This window comes from Rutidosis leptorrhynchoides, chromosome 9, assembly GCF_046630445.1.
Source record: "Rutidosis leptorrhynchoides isolate AG116_Rl617_1_P2 chromosome 9, CSIRO_AGI_Rlap_v1, whole genome shotgun sequence".
NCBI classification, from domain to species: domain Eukaryota; kingdom Viridiplantae; phylum Streptophyta; class Magnoliopsida; order Asterales; family Asteraceae; genus Rutidosis; species Rutidosis leptorrhynchoides.
Window position 1 is genome coordinate 330,978,693 of NC_092341.1, and position 21,769 is coordinate 331,000,461.

Sequence of the window (21,769 nt, forward strand, 5' to 3'; positions counted from 1 at the left end):
ACTAATTTTATGTGTTCTTGAGATTTTTTTGAATTAAAAGGTTGTTAATTAGTGTCTATGGCTCAAGTCTAGTTTGATTATGTGTCTTGTATGCTTGTTCTTGCTATTTTAATGTAACTAGTTCACATTGAAAGTTCACATGCTTAATCTTGAATTTTAAGTGGTTATATGTTGTTTGATGTTAAGAGTTCATGTTTTAATCTTGTTCCTAGTGTTACTAGCTTCATTTGGATGTAAAGATTTATCAAAGAAACCTCTTAAACTTGATTATGAAATTTGGTGATTTTTGGTTAGGGTTTCATGAACTAGGAATGGACTTTTGATGCTTTAAATGCTTGAAAATGTTGATTGTAAGTGTTAGGTTGTGTTGTATGCTTAATTACCTTCGCTACGGCATATCGTTCGTGTAATTTGGTTGCCAAATCATTAAATTGCATTTATGACTTGTATGCATTGAATGGGGAACATTAATTGTGGTTTTTGGTTGTTATAAGTGGAAGTTTGATTGATGATATGTGTTTAGTTGCATTCCTCGTCAAAATACCTTTCCAACGATGTATGATAGGCGTTATAAGTGTTTGCGGGTCAAGAGTTGTGTTAGAATTGGTTTTGGCTCGTGCATAGTTTGAAAGACAGAAAAATAGCTGAACTACAGGTCGCGCGGCGCGCACCCTACCCCGCGCGGCGCGCCAAACGGCCTGGACAGATTCTGACCTCCATGTCCCTTTTAACGTGAAATGTTTGACTAGCTACCGACCTCCGATTCACATGAAACTTGTTTTAATATACTTGTATATGAATAATTAGCATGGAAAATTTGTCCGGGACCCGACCCGAACGCGTTGACTTTTCGTTGACTTTGACCAAGTTTGACTTTTAGTCAAACTTAACCAAACTTTTATGCAATCGTTCTAACATGCTTTTATACTTGTATCTTGCATGAAACTTGACAATTTGCTTCACATGCTATATTAATCGAGTCGTATTGAGCCATAGGACTAATTGAACATCTTTGACCCTTCGTGACTATCGTTATTGATACAACCTAATTGTTTAGGTCGAGACTAGCATTGTTCTTTGCACGTTTACTTGTTGAAGTACTATTTCACTCTTGCAATCAAAGGTGAGATCATAGTCCCACTTTTACTCTTTTTGAACTTATATTTGGGATGAGAAAACATAAACGATTCTTTTGAACTAAGTGAACACAAGAACGGGAAAACAAACATTCTACATACGAGTTTAGAACAAAAAGCCTCAATTCGATTATCATTAGTTACACTTGACGGGTGTATGCGAGAACTTATGTTATATGGCCATATGGGTTGACAACCCTCATCTTTGACGGTTCGCTACCGTCTACGGATGAAATATATTTTCGAGAATCAGTGTTTGTTCTAGCACTATGGATGGGGTATACAATGGATGGAATGTTAAGCTTTGATAATTGGGTGCTCGTGAATATTAACTTTTAGAATGATTTACTATTATTTCAACTTTGCAAACCTTGTGGTTCGACTTACTTACTTTTGCTCACTTACTTACTTAAACCTATGATTTCACCAACGTTTTCGTTGACAGATTCTCTATGTTTTTCTCAGGTCCTTGAACTTAGGTGATACATGCTTCCGCTCATACTTTTTGATACTTGCTTTGGATGTCGAGTATAATTGCATACGTGGAGCGTCTTTTTGGCTTCTTTAAACTATGTCGCCCGTGTTTCATATGAACTATAACTTTGTTGTGTACTTGTCTTGGGAATTACTTTGTAAACGTTGAAACATCCTTTTATGAAATGAATGCGACATATTTTCAGTCAAACTTTGTTATAAATACTTATAACCATGTAATGGGACCGTACGTAGCTGACGCCGTCATTTGACGATTTGTCGGGGTCGCTACACTTTAGTAATGAAATCCATGGTAATGTTTTCCCATTTCCATTCCGGGATTTCAGGTTGTTGTAGTAGAGCTGATGGTTTCTGATGTTCAGCTTTGACCTTAGAACACGTCAAACATTCTCCTACATATTTAGCAATATCGGCTTTCATACCTGACCACCAAAAATGTTTCTTAAGATCCTTGTACATCTTCCCCGTTCCAGGATGTATTGAGTATCTGGTTTTATGAGCTTCTCTAAGTACCATTTCTCTCATATCTCCAAATTTTGGTACCCAAATTCTTTCAGCCCTATACCGGGTTCCGTCTTCCCGAATATTAAGATGCTTCTCCGATCCCTTGGGTATTTCATTATTTAAATTTCCCTCTTTTAAAACTCCTTGTTGCGCCTCCTTTATTTGAGTAGTAAGGTTATTATGAATCATTATATTCATAGATTTTACTCGAATGGGTTCTCTGTCCTTCCTGCTCAAGGCATCGGCTACCACATTTGCCTTCCCCGGGTGGTAACGAATCTCAAAGTCGTAATCATTCAATAATTCAATCCACCTACGCTGCCTCATATTCAGTTGTTTCTGATTAAATATGTGTTAAAGACTTTTGTGGTCGGTATATATAATACTTTTGACCCCATATAAGTAGTGCCTCCAAGTCTTTAATGCAAAAACAACCGCGCCTAATTCCAAATCATGCGTCGTATAATTTTGTTCGTGAATCTTCAATTGTCTAGACGCATAAGCAATCACCTTCATTCGTTGCATTAATACACAACCGAGACCTTGCTTTGATGCGTCACAATAAATCACAAAATCATCATTCCCTTCAGGCAATGACAATATAGGTGTCGTAGTTAGCTTTTTCTTAAATAACTGAAACGCTTTCTCTTGTTCATCATTCCATTCAAATTTCTTCCCTTTATGCGTTAATGCAGTCAAGGGTTTTTCTATTCTGGAAAAGTCTTGGATGAACCTTCTGTAGTAACCAGCTAGTCCTAAAAATTGGCGTATGTGTTTCGGAGTTTTTGGGGTTTCCCACTTTTCAACAGTTTCTATCTTTGCCTGATCCACCTTAATACCTTCTTTGTTCACTATGTGACCGAGGAATTGAACTTCTTCCAACCAAAATGCACACTTTGAAAACTTAGCGTACAATTCTTCCTTCCTCAATACTTCTAACACCTTTTTCAAATGTTCACCGTGTTCTTGTCATTCTTTGAGTAAATAAGTATGTCATCAATGAAAACAATGACAAACTTGTCAAGGTATGGTCCACACACTCGGTTCATAAGGTCCATGAACACAGCTGGTGCATTAGTTAAACCAAACGGCATGACCATAAACTCGTAATGACCGTAACGTGTTCTGAAAGCAGTCTTTGGAATATCATCTTCTTTCACCCGCATTTGATGATACCCGGAACGTAAGTCAATCTTTGAATAAACAGACGAGCCTTGTAGTTGATCAAATAAGTCGTCGATTCTCGGTAGTGGGTAGCGGTTCTTGATGGTAAGTTTGTTCAACTCTCTGTAGTCGATACACAACCTGAATGTACCATCTTTCTTCTTGACAAACAAAACAGGAGCTCCCCACGGTGATGTGCTTGGTCGAATGAAACCACGCTCTAAAAGTTCTTGTAATTGGCTTTGCAGTTCTTTCATCTCGCTGGGTGCGAGTCTGTAAGGAGCACGAGCTATTGGTGCAACTCCTGGTACAAGATCTATTTGAAATTCAACGGATCGATGTGGGGGTAATCCCGGCAATTCTTTCGAAAATACATCGGGAAATTCTTTTGCAATGGGAACATCATTGATGCTCTTTTCTTCAGTTTGTACTTTCTCGACGTGTGCTAGAACAGCATAGCAACCTTTTCTTATTAGTTTTTGTGCCTTCAAATTACTAATAAAATGTAGCTTCGTGTTTCCCTTTTCTCCGTACACCATTAAGGGTTTTCCTTTTTCTCGTATAATGCGAATTGCATTTTTGTAACAAACGATCTCTGCTTTCACTTCTTTCAACCAGTCCATACCGATTATCACATCAAAACTCCCTAACTCTACTGGTATCAAATCAATCTTAAATGTTTCGCTAACCAGTTTAATTTCTCGATTCCGACATATATTATCTGCTGAAATTAATTTACCATTTGCTAATTCGAGTAAAAATTTACTATCCAAAGGCGTCAATGGACAACTTAATTTAGCACAAAAATCTCTACTCATATAGCTTCTATCCGCACCCGAATCAAATAAAACGTAAGCAGATTTATTGTCAATAAGAAATGTACCCGTAACAATCTCCGGGTCTTCCTGTGCCTCTGCCGCATTAATATTGAAAACTCTTCCACGGCCTTGTCCATTCGTGTTCTCCTGGTTCGGGAAATTTCTAATAATGTGGCCCGGTTTTCCACATTTATAACAAACTACATTGGCATAACTTGCTCCGACACTACTTGCTCCGCCATTACTCGTTCCGACACCATTTGTTCCTTTCGTTCTATTAACCCCTGGTCCGTAGACCTCACACTTCACCGCGCTATGACCATTTCTTTTACACTTGTTGCAAAATTTGGTGCAGAACCCCGAGTGATACTTTTCACACCTTTGGCATAGCTGCTTCTGATTGTTGTTGTTGTTGCGGTTATTATTGTTGTTGGGATGATTGTTGTAGTAGTTGTTGTTGTTGTTGTTGTTGTTGTTGTTGTTGTTGTTGTTGTTGTTGTTGTTGTTGTTGTTGTTGGGCCGCTTGTTGTAGTTGCGATTGATGTTGCGATTGTTGGGATAATTGTTGCGATTATTGTTGTAATTACTGTTTTTGTTGTATTGGTGATTCTTATCACCGTTTTCCTCCCACTTTGTTTTGACTTGCTTCACATTGGCCTCTTTAGCAGTCTGTTCTTTAATTCTTTCTTCAATCTGGTTCATTAGTTTGTGAGCCATTCTACATGCCTGTTGTATGGAGGCGGGCTCGTGTGAACTTATATCTTCTTGGATTCTTTCCGGTAATCCTTTCACAAACGCGTCGATCTTCTCTTCCTCATCTTCGAATGCTCCCGGACACAATAGGCACAATTCTGTGAATCGTCTTTCGTACGTGGTAATATCAAATCCTTGGGTTCGTAACCCTCTAAGTTCTATCTTGAGCTTATTGACCTCGGTTCTGGGACGGTACTTCTCGTTCATCAAGTGCTTGAATGCTGACCACGGTAGTGCGTACGCATCGTCTTGTCCCACTTGCTCTAGATGGGTATTCCACCATGTTAACGCAGAACCTGTGAAGGTATGCGTAGCGTACTTCACTTTGTCCTCTTCAGTACACTTACTTATGGCAAACACCGATTCGACCTTCTCGGTCCACCGTTTCAATCCGATCGGTCCTTTGGTTCCATCAAATTACAAAGGTTTGCAGGCAGTGAATTCTTTGTAGGTGCATCCTACACGATTTCCTGTACTGCTAGATCCAAGGTTATTGTTGGTATGTAGCGCAGCCTGTACTGTGGCTATGTTTGAAGCTAGAAAAGTACGGAATTCCTCTTCATTCATATTCACGGTGTGTCGAGTAGTCGGTGCCATTTTCTTCAAAATAGTCAAATGGAATAAGTTAATCATACAGAATATTAAGAGTAGTTAATAGTATTTCGTAGCATAATATGGACTCATTTATAAAAGCTTTTTCTTCATATTAGCGTTTTATAAGTTTAAATTCGGGTAGTACCTACCCGTTAAGTTCATACTTAGTAGCTAATATACAATTCAACTACTACAATTCTATATGAAAAACTGATTATAATAATATTTCGCGTTCAAACTTTTATACAATATTTTACAAACTTACAATACCGCTTATTTTACATAAAGCATGAAATATAGCACACAATAACTTTGATACAAGATATAGTTGTGAAGATAATTCTAGCTAGTACACAAGTCGTTCAGCAAAGGCAATAAAGACACGTAATTCATACGTCCAGAAACAAGTCATGCATTCTGGTTTTACTAGGACTACTTCCCATCCTTGGTCTTGTGGAACATGACCGTTATGGCCATTGATAAGACAGCGTGTTGTAACGTCGTCAAAGGGACGAGGGTTACGTAATGTCCAACAGTCCCGTAACAATCTAAAAACCTCATTTCTTACCCCAATTACCAACTCCGTCACTTGTGGGAACGTTTTGTTTAATAGTTGTAGCCCGATGTTCTTGTTCTCACTTTGGTGAGAAGCGAACATTACTAATCCGTAAGCATAACATGCTTCTTTATGTTGCATGTTAGCCGCTTTTTCTAAATCACGAAGTCCAATATTCGGATATATTGAGTCAAAATAATTTCTTAACCCATTGCGTAAAATAGCATTTGGGTTCCCCGCAATATATGCGTCAAAGTAAACACATCGTAACTTATGGATTTCCCAATGTGATATCCCCCATCTTTCGAACGAAAGCCTTTTATAAACCAAGGCATTCTTGGAACGTTCTTCGAATGTCTTACAAACTGATCTCGCCTTAAATAGTTGTGCCGAAGAATTCTGACCGACTCTAGACAAGATTTCATCAATCATGTCTCCGGGTAGGTCTCTTAAAATATTGGGTTGTCTATCTATTTTGTGTTTTTATACTGTAAAATAGACAAGAGTTAGATTCATAAAAAAAAAATACTTATTAATACAAGCAATTTTTACATATATCTTAAAGCATAAGCACACTATATTACATATATTACACCACACGAATACAACTATCTTATTCCGACTCTCTTGTTTCTTCTTCTTCAGTTTTGGTTCGTTTTGCCAAGTTTCTAGGGATATATGATGTTCCCCTAATACGAGCCGTCGTTTTCCACATTGGTTTAGAAAAACCTGGTGGTTTAGAGGTTCCCGGGTCATTGTTACAACTTAAGGACTTCGGGGGTTGACGATACATATAAAGTTCATCGGGGCTGGAATTAGATTTCTCTATTTTTATGCCCTTTCCCTTATTATTTTCTTTTGCCTTTTTAAATTTAGTTGGGGTAATTTCTATAACATCATCGGAATTCTCGTCGGAATCCGATTCATCGGAGAATTGGTAATCCTCCCAATATTTTGCTTCCTTGGCGGAAACACCATTGACCATAATTAACCTTGGTCGGTTGGTTGAGGATTTTCTTTTACTTAACCGTTTTATTATTTCCCCCACCGGTTCTATTTCTTCATCCGGTTCCGATTCTTCTTCCGGTTCCGATTCTTCTTCCGGTTCCGACTCTTCTTCCGGTTCCTCTTCGGGAACTTGTGAATCAGTCCACGAATCATTCCAATTTACATTTGACTCTTCATTATTATTAGGTGAGTCAATGGGACTTGTTCTAGAGGTAGACATTTATCACATAATATCAAACGTGTTAAGAGATTAATATATCACATAATATTCACATGTTAAAAATATATAGTTTCCAACAAAATTTGTTAAGCAATCATTTTTCAAGTAAACACGGTCGAAGTCAAGACTTACTAATGCATCCTAACAAACTCGATAAGACATACTAATGCAAAATTCTGGTTCTCTAAGACCAACGCTCGGATACCAACTGAAATGTCCCGTTCTTATTGATTAAAAACGTTCCATATTAATTGATTTCGTTGCGAGGTTTTGACCTCTATATGAGACGTTTTTCAAAGACTGCATTTATTTTAAAACAAACCATAACCTTTATTTCATCAATAAAGGTTTAAAAAGCTTTACGTAGATTATCAAATAATGATAATCTAAAATATACTGTTTACACACGACCATTACATAATGGTTTACAATACAAATATGTTACAACAAAATAAGTTTCTTGAATGCAGTTTTTACACAATATCATACAAGCATGGACTCCAAATCTCGTCCTTATTTAAGTATGCGACAGCGGAAGCTCTTAATAATCACCTGAGAATAAACATGCTTAAAACGTCAACAAAAATGTTGGTGAGTTATAGGTTTAACCTATATATATCAAATCATAATAATAGACCACAAGATTTCATATTTCAATACACATCCCATACATAGAGATAAAAATTATTCATATGGTGAACACCTGGTAACCGACATTAACAAGATGCATATATAAGAATATCCCCATCATTCCGGGACACCCTTCGGATATGATATAACTTTCGAAGTACTAAAGCATCCGGTACTTTGGATGGGGTTTGTTAGGCCCAATAGATCTATCTTTAGGATTCGCGTCAATTAGGGTGTCTGTTCCCTAATTCTTAGATTACCAGACTTAATAAAAAAGGGCATATTCGATTTCGATAATTCAACCATAGAATGTAGTTTCACGTACTTGTGTCTATTTTGTAAATCATTTATAAAACCTGCATGTATTCTCATCCCAAAAATATTAGATTTTAAAAGTGGGACTATAACTCACTTTCACAGATTTTTACTTCGTCGGGAAGTAAGACTTGGCCACTGGTTGATTCACGAACCTATAACAATATATACATATATATCAAAGTATGTTCAAAATATATTTACAACACTTTTAATATATTTTGATGTTTTAAGTTTATTAAGTCAGATGTCCTCGTTAGTAACCTACAACTAGTTGCCTACAGTTAGATGTACAGAAATAAATCGATAAATATTATCTTGAATCAATCCACGACCCAGTGTATACGTATCTCAGTATTGATCACAACTCAAACTATATATATTTTGGAATCAACCTCAACCCTGTATAGCTAACTCCAACATTCACATATAGAGTGTCTATGGTTGTTCCGAAATATATATAGATGTGTCGACATGATAGGTCGAAACATTGTATACGTGTCTATGGTATCTCAAGATTACATAATATACAATACAAGTTGATTAAGTTATGGTTGGAATAGATTTGTTACCAATTTTCACGTAGCTAAAATGAGAAAAATTATCCAATCTTGTTTTACCCATAACTTCTTCATTTTAAATCCGTTTTAAGTGAATCAAATTGCTATGGTTTCATATTGAACTCTATTTTATGAATCTAAACAGAAAAATTATAGGTTTATAGTCGGAAAAATAAGTTACAAGTCGTTTTTGTAAAGGTAGTCATTTCAGTCGAAAGAACGACGTCTAGATGACCATTTTAGAAAACATACTTCCACTTTGAGTTTAACCATAATTTTTGGATATAGTTTCATGTTCATAATAAAAATCATTTTCTCAGAATAACAACGTTTAAATCAAAGTTTATCATAGTTTTTAATTAACTAACCCAAAACAGCCCGCGGTGTTACTACGACGGCGTAAATCCGATTTTACGGTGTTTTTCGTGTTTCCAGGTTTTAAATCATTAAGTTAGCATATCATATAGATATAGAACATGTGTTTAGTTGATTTTAAAAGTCAAGTTAGAAGGATTAACTTTTGTTTGCGAACAAGTTTAGAATTAACTAAACTATGTTCTAGTGATTACAAGTTTAAACCTTCGAATAAGATAGCTTTATATGTATGAATCGAATGATGTTATGAACATAATTACTACCTTAAGTTCCTTGGATAAACCTACTGGAAAAGAGAAAAATGGATCTAGCTTCAACGGATCCTTGGATGGCTCGAAGTTCTTGAAGCAGAATCATGACACGAAAACAAATTCAAGTAAGATCATCACTTGAAATAAGATTGTTATAGTTATAGAAATTGAACCAAAGTTTGAATATGATTATTACCTTGTATTAGAATGATAACCTACTGTAAGAAACAAAGATTTCTTGAGGTTGGATGATCACCTTACAAGATTGGAAGTGAGCTAGCAAACTTGAAAGTATTCTTGATTTTATGTAACTAGAACTTGTAGAATATATGAAGAACACTTAGAACTTGAAGATAGAACTTGAGAGAGATCAATTAGATGAAGAAAATTGAAGAATGAAAGTGTTTGTAGGTGTTTTTGGTCGTTGGTGTATGGATTAGATATAAAGGATATGTAATTTTGTTTTCATGTAAATAAGTCATGAATGATTACTCATATTTTTGTAATTTTATGAGATATTTCATGCTAGTTGCCAAATGATGGTTCCCACATGTGTTAGGTGACTCACATGGGCTGCTAAGAGCTGATCATTGGAGTGTATATACTAATAGTACATACATCTAAAAGCTGTATATTGTACGAGTACGAATACGGGTGCATACGAGTAGAATTGTTGATGAAACTGAACGAGGATGTAATTGTAAGCATTTTTGTTAAGTAGAAGTATTTTGATAAGTGTATTGAAGTCTTTCAAAAGTGTATAAATACATATTAAAACACTACATGTATATACATTTTAACTGAGTCGTTAAGTCATCGTTAGTCGTTACATGTAAGTGTTGTTTTGAAACCTTTAGGTTAACGATCTTGTTAAATGTTGTTAACCCAATGTTTATAATATCAAATGAGATTTTAAATTATTATATTATCATGATATTATCATGTATGAATATCTCTTAATATGATATATATACATTAAATGTCTTTACAACGATAATCGTTACATATATGTCTCGTTTAAAAATCATTAAGTTAGTAGTCTTGTTTTTACATATGTAGTTCATTGTTAATATACTTAATGATATGTTTAATTATCATAGTATCATGTTAACTATATATATATCCATATATATGTCATCATATAGTTTTTACAAGTTTTAACGTTCGTGAATCACCGGTCAACTTGGGTGGTCAATTGTCTATATGAAACATATTTCAATTAATCAAGTCTTAACAAGTTTGATTGCTTAACATGTTGGAAACATTTAATCATGTAAATATCAATCTCAATTAATATATATAAACATGGAAAAGTTCGGGTCACTACAAATAGAACAATTGCAACTAAAAGCTTGTCTTTCTTGAGGGATAATGCTATGAAATATATGTTCATTTTTAGCATTATCAGTTAGTTATTCTTGAGTCTTCATGACTCAATCTTACCCAAGAACACCCAAAATCACCAATTATGGGTTTTATGTTCTTCATTTACACAAACCCTAACCCATACATAAATCAAAGTAAGGAAATCAAAGTTAGAACATACCATTACAACGAAAATGTAGCTAGTGGTTAGATGAACAACTTTAATACACGCGCTTTGACCCAAAATCAACTTCTTCCTCCTTGATTTAAGCTTTCTCTCTCTCAAATGAGTTTCTCACTCTAGAACTTTAATTTAGAGAGGTGAAGTGGTTGGTGATAATGTTAAGTGTGTTTCAACCACCAAACAACTGGCCACTAAAGCTCTAAACTCGTCCTCATGTGATTTTACCAAAAAGCCCTTCCAAAATATCCAATTAAATGAAACAGAATCTGCCAGCTGGAAAGGGTGCGGGCGCGCTCCCTTACATGTGCGCGGCGAGCACAGTGGTCTGGTCAGTCACTGACCTCAGTTTAATTACACAATGTCACCCACACTTTAAGTATCATATTTACATCTCTGTACAATAAATATTAGGGTCTTACAACTCTCCCCCACTTAGATTGGATCACGTCCTCGTGATCAGCGCCAAATACTAGAAGTTAAGCACTTCTACCTTGAACATTTCTGTCTCCAATGCGGAATCACACATGTAGTAATCACCCTTCCAGGTTCTCACTTCGTACACTATGCATCATATTACAACGAACAAGGGTAATCATCCCTTGAGACAAAACAACCGTAACCGCTCGCTCCTACACCGAGTATTTAACTCGTACCATACATTCACAATAAATCAAAAGGTGGAATAATCTCCTGACGGCCTCCGTCATCACGCCTTTCCACCATAGAATACTCAGGAATCATCCCGAAACCTTCCTAAAATCTCCCGTAAAGATCATCGGGAAACTCGCCATTTTGACTCGTGTCGCTAAATACCTTCACAATTCATTCCAAAGTCCAACTTAGGACTTTTTTTTTTCGAAGACCACCAAAGTCTTTCTTTCCTATATAAGCGACACCCGTTCGCTCATCACATCTACTAGTTAGAGACAGTTCCGCATTCTCCGGTACTTAACTCCCCCATTTAGGGTTTCAACTCCATACCTTCACCGTTGAGATGATAACACCCCGCGAAATTTCAACATTCCACAACGCACATTACCTTCTCCGACGTTGGTAATACCCAATAGTCCTTCCAAGGACTCGTTATAAGTTATTCGAACCTCGATATTTCAAATCAGTTAAGTTTTAACGCCCGCTAAACACCATAATAACCCACAGTTGCATCTTCGGGTTTTTTACCGTTACCCAATTACAGAGTAATCATACCATCGGAGTGGAGCATTTCACTAGCAGGTATAAGGAGGCACCTGACGCAGTGTTATGCAACTCCCATTACTACCGCCGAGTCATCAAGAGCTTGACCCTTACGGGGGTCTACTCTTGGTGTCACGCGTCTCCTGACTACTCAAAGTCATGCAATTTCCAAGAACCTTACGGCTCAAAGCCAACAATTTCTAGCGACACCAGCTAGCCACAATTTCTTGGAAACACCAAGGCTTATACTATTTCCACACTTCAAATCTATGAACACTCGTTACACGCACCGCATCGAACCGCAATCGTGGTTAACGAAGAGTGAGATCTTACGGAATCACTCACCACATTGTACCATGTAGTCTTCGAAAAGCCAAATCCTTACGCCGGGATGTCACCCGACATTTTACTCACCAATCACTAAATTAACATGTAAATACAATCCTAACATGTTACTATCATCCAACCTACATTTGCATGATGGCTACTCCCTACATGGTTTCATCACCATACATTTGGTTAATCTCTCGCGGCTACAACAAAATCAAAACACATCTCACGATTTCTCCTACAAGTCTATTCGTTCATTAAGTGAACTAATCTTAGCTAGCTAGTCACTCCTCGTGGATAAGTCTAACCGTATATCCCTTAACCCACAATTATAACACAATAAGCACACAAGCAATAAATTGTTAAACTCATACGCGAGAAACAATGCACAACACAATCGAAACCCTAAAGGTCTCACTCGAACGAGCTTAACGACCCGACACCCACAAAACGCCTAAGCACCCAAAGACTCGCACAATAGAGTCAAGGCATAACACACTACTTACACACTCTACCAAGTGCAACCCGAAACCATAATGTAACCCGACAGCTACCCGCAGGGCAGACTTTTCCAGCTAGTGGGTTCATCCGACCCAATGTACCTGAATTTGTCTGACCGACAATACACCTATGTTTAGCCCCTGTTAAAGAGTGAACAATGTTATCATAACAATTGCGTTACTCACATCTTACACAACCATCTCGTAAAAGAGAGACGAGGTTCACCCATCTTGCATCTCATAACACGCACGTCACCAAACTTTGCTCCAACCTTGAGCATACGAAGGATTTCGAATTATCCCTTGCTACTTTAACCGAAGCACTTACCTAACCGTACGAGTATTACTCTAGCAATCATCGAGTTGCTATCGCTTGTAACTTCCACCCGTCACTCAAACACCAAAGGGTTTCTTGCCGGTACCCTATGTTCAATGTAACCGTAACACCATCGGAGTCGAATACCACGCTAGTAGGTATGAAAGAGGCACCTAACGTTGCGTCCCATAGACTCCATTACCAACATTCAACTAGATCAAACACTTTGCCTTAATGGTTTCATCCACCCGACGAACCTTATGGCTCATCAACTTCCACACGAAAGCGAACACACTTTAACTTCCGAAAACTAAAACCCGTCTCCATGGCTTGGTAGAAACATTTTCCCAAACACTACGGAATACTTGGTTGCACCAAGTCTTACGCCCTGCAGTCGTCAATCCAACTTCTACGTAGGGTAATTCCATTAGGAATGCTACCCGTAACGATGCCACGTATTTACACTAATGCATTCGCCCCCAAGTCGCATTCTCATGAGTCAATGACTCAAGCGCTACCCTAGTGCAACGTCATCGTAAATACTAACCCCGCACCCATAAGGGTACTATTGAAATATACGCTCACTCGAGACTACTCAGATCTCGGAACGAGATTTAAGTCTCTAATTCAAAACCAAATCCATAGGCACACAACAAATAATAATAATAAGGCATAATTGCATCGAAAATGAAAGTACCTGAAGCAGTATCGCTGGACTTCTGTGCATCACTACCCATCAATTAGTCGCGCTCTAACCTCTTAACCCGATCAGCAAATGGTTCGGAACACTTCGACCTTTTGTGTCCCTCCTCCTGGCATATAAAGCACCTGATCGTGTTCACAGGTACACCCGTACAATCCCGTGCCAAATGGCCTCGTTGCAGACAATTATAACACGTAGGCATGAAACCTCCTAACTTATTAGTCTGATTACTAGCCCGATCGGGACACTCGGACCTTTGGTGCCCTTCCTTCCGACAATGAAAACATACAGTCTTACCCGACGGACATTTACAAGACTTATGTCCCCGTTGCCCACAATTGTAACACTTTAACCCACCGGAGCCCGATGCTCCCTTCCTCATGCTACTCGCTGCCTCAATTACACATTTACCTTGATCAATAGGAAATTCGAGACACTCCGACCTTCGGTGTCCCTCCTTATGACAATAGTAGTACATTTCGTCATCGCTTCTCGGCAATGTGCATTCCCATATCTTGTGGCCCCTAACACCACAATTGAAACATCTAGGTGTGCAACCTCCCTTACTCCTCTTTTTCACATTCTCGACGCCTTCAGACGTACCTCTCTTCCTCTTGCCCGGAGTACTTGACTCCAACCTTGGAAGTACTTCTTCATCGCCACTACCTCGAGGTTTAGAAAACCTCTTCTCAAACTCTTCTCTTACGACCTTAGTCACTTGGTCTCGGACCATCTCGGTTACTCGTCCTTCGATTGACTCCTTAACTACTTGACCAACTCCGTTGGCGAATCCCGAGACACATTGTTCAATCGGGGCTTCAACCATTACCGCCAACTCGTTCTTTCTTTCATGAGTAGACCCTTTCGTTCCGTATTCATCTTCCGTTTTCATTCTTAAGAAATGCAAAAATGATTAAACCACAAAACGAAAAGACATAACGCGTATGTATACATATATACCACACTACCCCATCTTGCTCAACAATCGTCGTACATCGCTTGTTTGGCACAATTTGAACCCGTAACAATGGTAGCTAATCATTGTTACGTGAGCACGTCGCGTTAACTTGCTAGCATAACGTCTATCTCGCTTGATGATTACAAACACAACACAATATAATTAGCGCAAGGTTAGATCACATAAACCTAAGTACTAACAATTCCCATTTCGACCCGTCTCCTACAAGTCCCGCATAAAGCGCATATACAATAAAGTCTAAGTCTAGGCACCTATCTCAAGTCGCCTAAATCATGCTCTGATACCACTTGTAACCAAACCAATAACCAACCGAATACGCGAAATAAAATTTTTTTTATCAGAAGGGTGCGCCACGCGCACCACCTTAGGGTGCGCGGCGTGCACAGGCCCATTTCAGTTCTGTCAGGATTTGTAAATTTTCAAATAAAGATCTCCCACTTCCCGACATATTTAGACGAAACGCTTTTCACAACATGATGTAATAGTTAAAACTCACACGATTCAATAATAAAATAAGTTTTACGAAACCGGGCCCACACATGCCGTAATATGAGTTTCGTACAAAAGTATAAGTTTCAACCGAATTAGTTGAAATCTCAAACGGCACTAGAGCATGATGTTTGGGGGTTAAACTACCCAACTCTCGGTCAAATTTCAAAAGCTAACACATCCAAAAGCGTCCCCTATCAAACAAGCGGGATCTCTAATCCAATCGTACGCCCTTACCCTTGTCAACACCCGAGCCTATAAAAAAGTAAACAACGAGAGGGTAAGCAAAACGTTTAGTGAATGCAATAATTATACATATACATATATAACCTACTTACGTGCAAACACTTACACAATACCGCATACAAGCTAGCAATTCGACAACTATGCAAACATTATGCATATACCAATATCCGCAATCATAATAAGCTAGCGATTCCAAAAGCATATAGTTCACAATTAAATATGCTAGTACAAAATTCACACAACCATGGTTAACCAATCGTACAAAGGAATGGTACTCGAATTTCCCATCGGTGTTCATAACAACCGTTAGCGTACAACAACATATATCACTAACCCTTGGCGGAACGACAACACATATCCGTTCATAAAACCGTTAGTGTACAACGACATATATCACTAACTAGGACAACACATATTCGTTCATAAAAGTCGTTAGTGTACAACAATATATATCACTAACTCGGACAACACATATCCGTTCTTAGAAACCGTTAGTGTACAACAACATATATCACTAACTAGGACAACACATATCCGTCCCTACAAATAAATACATTATAAACATACATGTATACTTATTCCACTCACCTTAACACCAAGATGATGCTTATGCACTTCCGAAAGCTTCAAAGTAAAGTACCTAATACATTAAGTACACATTCAATACACAACTTGTGGAACTAACCACATTACTTACACTTGAGCATTTAATGACCCAATTGCATTAAATAACTCAATTACGCCAACACCGCCCTTAAATGGCCTAGACTCATCTTAAATCACTAAAGCTAGTGATTTAAATTCTACTAACTCTAACTAACACAAACTTAGGGTAATTCATACCCATTTCACCCAATTAGGTCAATTATTACCTATTTGACCACTTTAAGGTCAACACACCCATTTCGGTTACTAACAAACCCCAATACACCCATTCACTTTAAACACTAAGTGTGCTAGTGATTAACTACCATTTAAGACCCATAACCACCAATTAACACCTTGAAACCCTAGGTTAGTCATTCTTGAGTCTTCATGACTCAATCTTACCCAAGAACACCCAAAATCACCAATTATGGGTTTTATGTTCTTCATTTACACAAACCCTAACCCATACATAATTCAAAGTAAGGAAATCAAAGTTAGAACATACCACTACAACCAAAATGTAGCTAGTGGTTAGATGAACAACTTTAATACACGCGCTTTGACCCGAAATCAACTTCTTCCTCCTTGATTTAAGCTTTCTCTCTCTCAAATGGGTTTCTCACTCTAGAACTTTAATTTGGAGAGGTGAAGTGGTTGGCGATAATGTTAAGTGTGTTTCAACCACCAAACAACTGGCCACTAAAGCCCCAAACTCGTCCTCATGTGATTTTACCAAAAATCCCTTCTAAAATATCCAATTAACTGAAACAGAATCTGCCAGCTGGAAAGGGTGCGCGACGCGCTCCCTTACATGTGCGCGGCGTGCACAGTGGTCTGGTCAGTCACTGACCCCAGTTTAATTACACAATGTCACCCACACTTAAATATCATATTTACATCTCTGTACAATAAATATTAGGGTCTTACAATCCTAAATGTATCTAAGTGTATTTTAGGATTACAAGTCATTACTAGTTAACCTTAAGAGTATTGTTCCTCATTTAGCCTTAATTAATCACTAAGTCATTTCTAATAACAATTAATGTTCTAGTGACATTGGCTTAAGTGTGTTGGTACTTGATGATCATACTAAGGATATCTAGATAAGAATTAAGATCACAAGTTATTGATTAACACTTATGTGTTATGCCTAATTTTGGTTAATTTGTCATTACGATGTCATTAGGCGTAATTAATCACAATTAGTGTTTTTATGACCAAAACTCAATTGAGTATCGAAAGGGCATCTATTCTAAGCATGTTGAGAAAGGTTTGATGAATTATAGATGTCGGGAACTAGTCAAACTTTATTTGGACAAAATCGGTAACAGAGAAAACTGCGGTCGCACTGCGGTTGACCGTGGTGGCGACCGTGCAACTTGTTTTCATAAAACTGCGTTGCAATTCAGTTTGGGGTTTCACGGTTGGCTATGCGGTCGACCGTACCTCGACCGTGTGTTTAGCTAAACTTTTAATTTCATTCTTTAACCTATGTTTGACTTGGTCGTTTGCAAGATAAAGTATGGATTAGTGACCTTGCGTGTTTTATGTTAAGATGTCAGTCATCACTTATGCATATGTATGTGTCATCTTCAAAATATATTCTTTGTTTAATCATCATACTTAAGTTTGTCGTTTAGTTCATTAACCAACATTCAACCAACATGTACAATATAGTTTATGGGTTCTTTTGTCATTTTGTTTCATTGTTTCAAAAAGCAAATCCCATACATAATTATTGTTTTGATTTTATTTTTCGGTTTGCTTAAAATATAGATGATTCACTTACCTATATTTTTTCAAGATTATATATAGTATAGTTTATGGGTTGTTTTTTCATATTACTATATTGATGTTTTTGATTTTGTTTCCACGTTTGCTTGTCCAAGTGACCAAAGCATAGCATCGTGGTGTCATTTCAGGACTTTAACATTTTGAGTAATTAGGATTTGAAGTATTATGTGAGATTGTGAGAATTTGGATGATTAGTATATATATTTATGGTATGTTTTGTGGACATCTAAAATCCAGCATGTAAAACATATATTATACAAATAACTGTTTCAAATTTTATCATTGAAGGTATCTCTCTTTTAGTTAATAAAGTATGTTAATATGTTAATGTTATTAGTCTCTATAAAAACAAAAATCCTGAACTATATTTCGTAGTACATCATCAATCAATCAATCAAATATAAACAATAAAACTAAGAACAAACAGACCTTCAACTACAGTTAGTAAGGAAAATGTGAATTGCAGATTTACACTTCAATTGATAGGAATAATACCCAAACAAACATGCAGTATGAAATAATAATAAATAGGTTAATGTAAAAGAAACACCTATCACAAATATATACAAAATAGCAAACCCGTATCAACAAAAATTAAAAACCCCAAATTGAAAACATAACAACAGTCATTCTAAAACTTATACTTGAAATACATTTGAAATCCCCAAACTTTGGCAACAAAAATTATAAAAAATGCTACTTTCATCGATTAACATGAAGCCTAGTTAGCAGGTATCCAACGTTGACGTTGTAATCTTCAATTTCAAAATTTTAGCAACACACCATTCACCGAAAACGTAAATAAAGAACAATATAACTTGCTACTTTCAAATAGAAGTATTGAAATCTACTAATAATTAAATAAGGTGAGACAATTATCTTGCACAATAATTAGGTAAACATATTCTCATTTTCCCACTACCATAATTATTGTTACTTTACAATTTACCAACATTGTTCTTGCCTGTACACAACTAATAATGCACGTAATACAACTAAATTTTCCGACCCACACCCATGAATGAATAGTTAATTGCAGTGTACGATTAAAAAAATAATAACTTCTTATTATTATTATTATTATTATTATTATTATTATTATTATTATTATTATTACGCTATATATCATTAAAAAACATTGCATTAGTGCCTAATTTTATCTTTCTTATATAAATTCAATTTAATTAATTAAGCAGTAGTAGTCAGCTGAGTATAATACTATTCTGTTATCGCAGTTTTTTAAATTTGATTAGAGTTAGAATAGATAGAATGTGGTGCGGATGGGGATTGAATTTAGTGGTGGATTGGGGTGTGGCAATTTTTATTTAAATCAATAAATTTGAGGCGTTTTTTTTTTGTGCCACGTTGGATTGGATGTGTAATATTGGGAATTTTAGACATATTGAGTGTGAACTTTACAACATGTATCTTATTACATGTTCTGCTAATGAATTATATAAATTGAATATAATTGTTTGTTGACAGGTTACATCGTATACATACTCTTACGTCTGATGAAAAAACCCAATTGTATATGGTTCTTGAGTACCTTGACGTGGATTTGAGTAAATACGTGGATTCTTGTCCAAAGTATTCAGTGGATCCTCGGCTTGTAAAGGTAACTATGTGATTCAACGTAGTTAAATATTTTGTGGTTTGTGCGAAGTGATAGGTATTTAATTTTTGTGCTTTAACTTTCATCAGATGTACCTACATCAAATATTGTGTGGAGTGGCCTATTTTCATGATCATGGAGTGGTGCATAGAGATCTAAAGCTTGAAAACGTGTTGGTAGATCGTAAAGCCAATGTTGTCAAGGTTGCAGACTTTGGGTTGGCCCGGGGCTATGCTGCCTCTGGCCAACGTTATACGCCTAACGTAAGTAAATGCTTTTAAAGCTTTTGTTCATTATTTAACACATGACTATAACATTTATACTTTTTAGCCACTTCTACTCACTTATCTGTCATCACTCTCTTGCTCTGCCACCATTTGGACTCAATATTTATCTGTTTCTAATGATATTTACATAAGAGATAATAATGTTACAATGATTAACTATCATTATTGTACATGTCACTTCAATCGTTGAATATATTTTTCCAGGTGGGGACACGTTGTTATAGGGCCCCAGAAGTTCTTATTAACGCGGACGCTTATACTACTTTTGATGTGTGGTCAATTGGTTGCATATTTGCTGAGATGGTGAATCGGGAACCGCTTTTTAAAGGAAAATCTGAGATTGACGTGTTGCTTTGTATTTTCAAGTAATGTATTCTGTTTTGTTTAGTTGGTTGCATGTGCACTCTTTTAATAAATATTCATGTCGTTTTTTTTATTCTTTCTTTATAGAATGATGGGAACTCCAAACGAAGATACATTGCCCGGAGTAACTTCTATTTCTTTTATCGATTCAACGTTTCCAACAAAGGTGATGAATTTTCCATGTAGTCCTTCTTAATGTGCGATGTTTATGATCTGTGTTAGTGGTTCTTAAAAAAAACTAACTGGGCATCCGTTACTTTTAGGACCTTGAAACTGCGGTTCCAGATCTTGATGAACATGGCCTTGATCTCTTACGCGTAAGTGTTCAGACTAATTGCAACTGCTGAATTTGTATCCAACGTTATTATATGTTCTGTAATTGTTTAATTATTGAAAGTCTTGGTTACAGAACCATTTATGGGCTTTTTTATTTTCAGAAAATGCTTTGCGTGGACCCACACGAAAGAATTACAGCAAAGGATGCACTGAAGCATGAGTACTTCAACGATATTAGGTTTGCCATAAATCATCATTTCTGTTAGTGACTCCAGTTATCACCATTATGTTAAACAAATTATTAAGTGTCATTATTAACTTAGTACGTTTAAGATCAAGGATTTGAATTGTCGATGTATTTGTGCTATGAGAAGCTTGATGTCAATTTTTCAAAGGTTCACGAGTGAAGATCAAGTTTCTTCGATCATGTTATTAAAGTTTGGCAAAAGTTTAGGGGGCTATTATTGTCATTTGAAAAAGTTTAGGAGCTATTTTGTGCCATTTTTCATTTTTGAACATGTTATTTATAGTTAACAAGTATCTCTTTTGTAATGGTACAATCAGAGGGGACTGTCTTGCTGGAAGCCTGGAACTGTTAAAATTCTGACCCATTTGGTTGATGCAAGTCTGTTGAAACAATCAGGCAAGTTAGATTAATAGATTTTGAGTGAAGCTTGAGGTTAATTGCTTTTACTGAATGATATGAACCTAAAACATTGTGCAGGTTCATTCGATCAGGACTGTTTTAATTCCACCATCCCTTGATTCTTACATCATTGTCGTTTATTGCTTTTTGCTTCTTTAAGTTTATTTATAAACTATTTGTGAATTCAGTTAAGCCCACATGAGAGTAATCATCGATGTTTTCTTTTTTTTTCAGCTAGACAACATTGAAGAAACTTGTGTTATGGGAAGAAGACAACGGACTACTCGTCAGATTGATAATTACACAGAAGGCTAGTATAATCTCGGAGTTTAGATTACATTATAATTATAATGTTTTGTCATTATTGTCTACTTTGTTACCTTGGGTTACTCTAATAGTTTTACTAGTACAAATTAGATTCTTACAAATGTTGGTGTTATTATGTACCAATATCT

At 36.6% G+C, this 21,769-nt stretch overlaps 1 protein-coding gene across 1 annotated transcript; it reads left to right on the forward strand.

Moving 5' to 3' along the window:
* Positions 1-19,615: 19,615 nt before the first annotated feature.
* On the forward strand, positions 19,616-21,353 carry LOC139867171 (cell division control protein 2 homolog A-like). Its single transcript, XM_071855501.1, has 7 exons — positions 19,616-19,745; positions 19,832-20,005; positions 20,234-20,394; positions 20,480-20,558; positions 20,656-20,709; positions 20,830-20,906; positions 21,233-21,353. The coding sequence occupies exons 1-7, from the start codon at positions 19,662-19,664 to the stop codon at positions 21,273-21,275; spliced, it is 672 nt and encodes a 223-aa protein (XP_071711602.1). The 5' UTR covers positions 19,616-19,661; the 3' UTR covers positions 21,276-21,353.
* The last annotated feature ends 416 nt before the right edge of the window (positions 21,354-21,769 follow it).

Coding starts and splice junctions, on each gene's coding strand:
- LOC139867171 (XM_071855501.1), top strand. CDS start 19,662: ATGGTTCTTGAGTACCTTGACGTGGATTTGAGTAAATACGTGGATTCT. Junction 20,006..20,233: donor GCCAACGTTATACGCCTAAC/GTAAGTAAATGC, acceptor ATATTTTTCCAG/GTGGGGACACGTTGTTATAG. Junction 20,559..20,655: donor ATTCAACGTTTCCAACAAAG/GTGATGAATTTT, acceptor CGTTACTTTTAG/GACCTTGAAACTGCGGTTCC.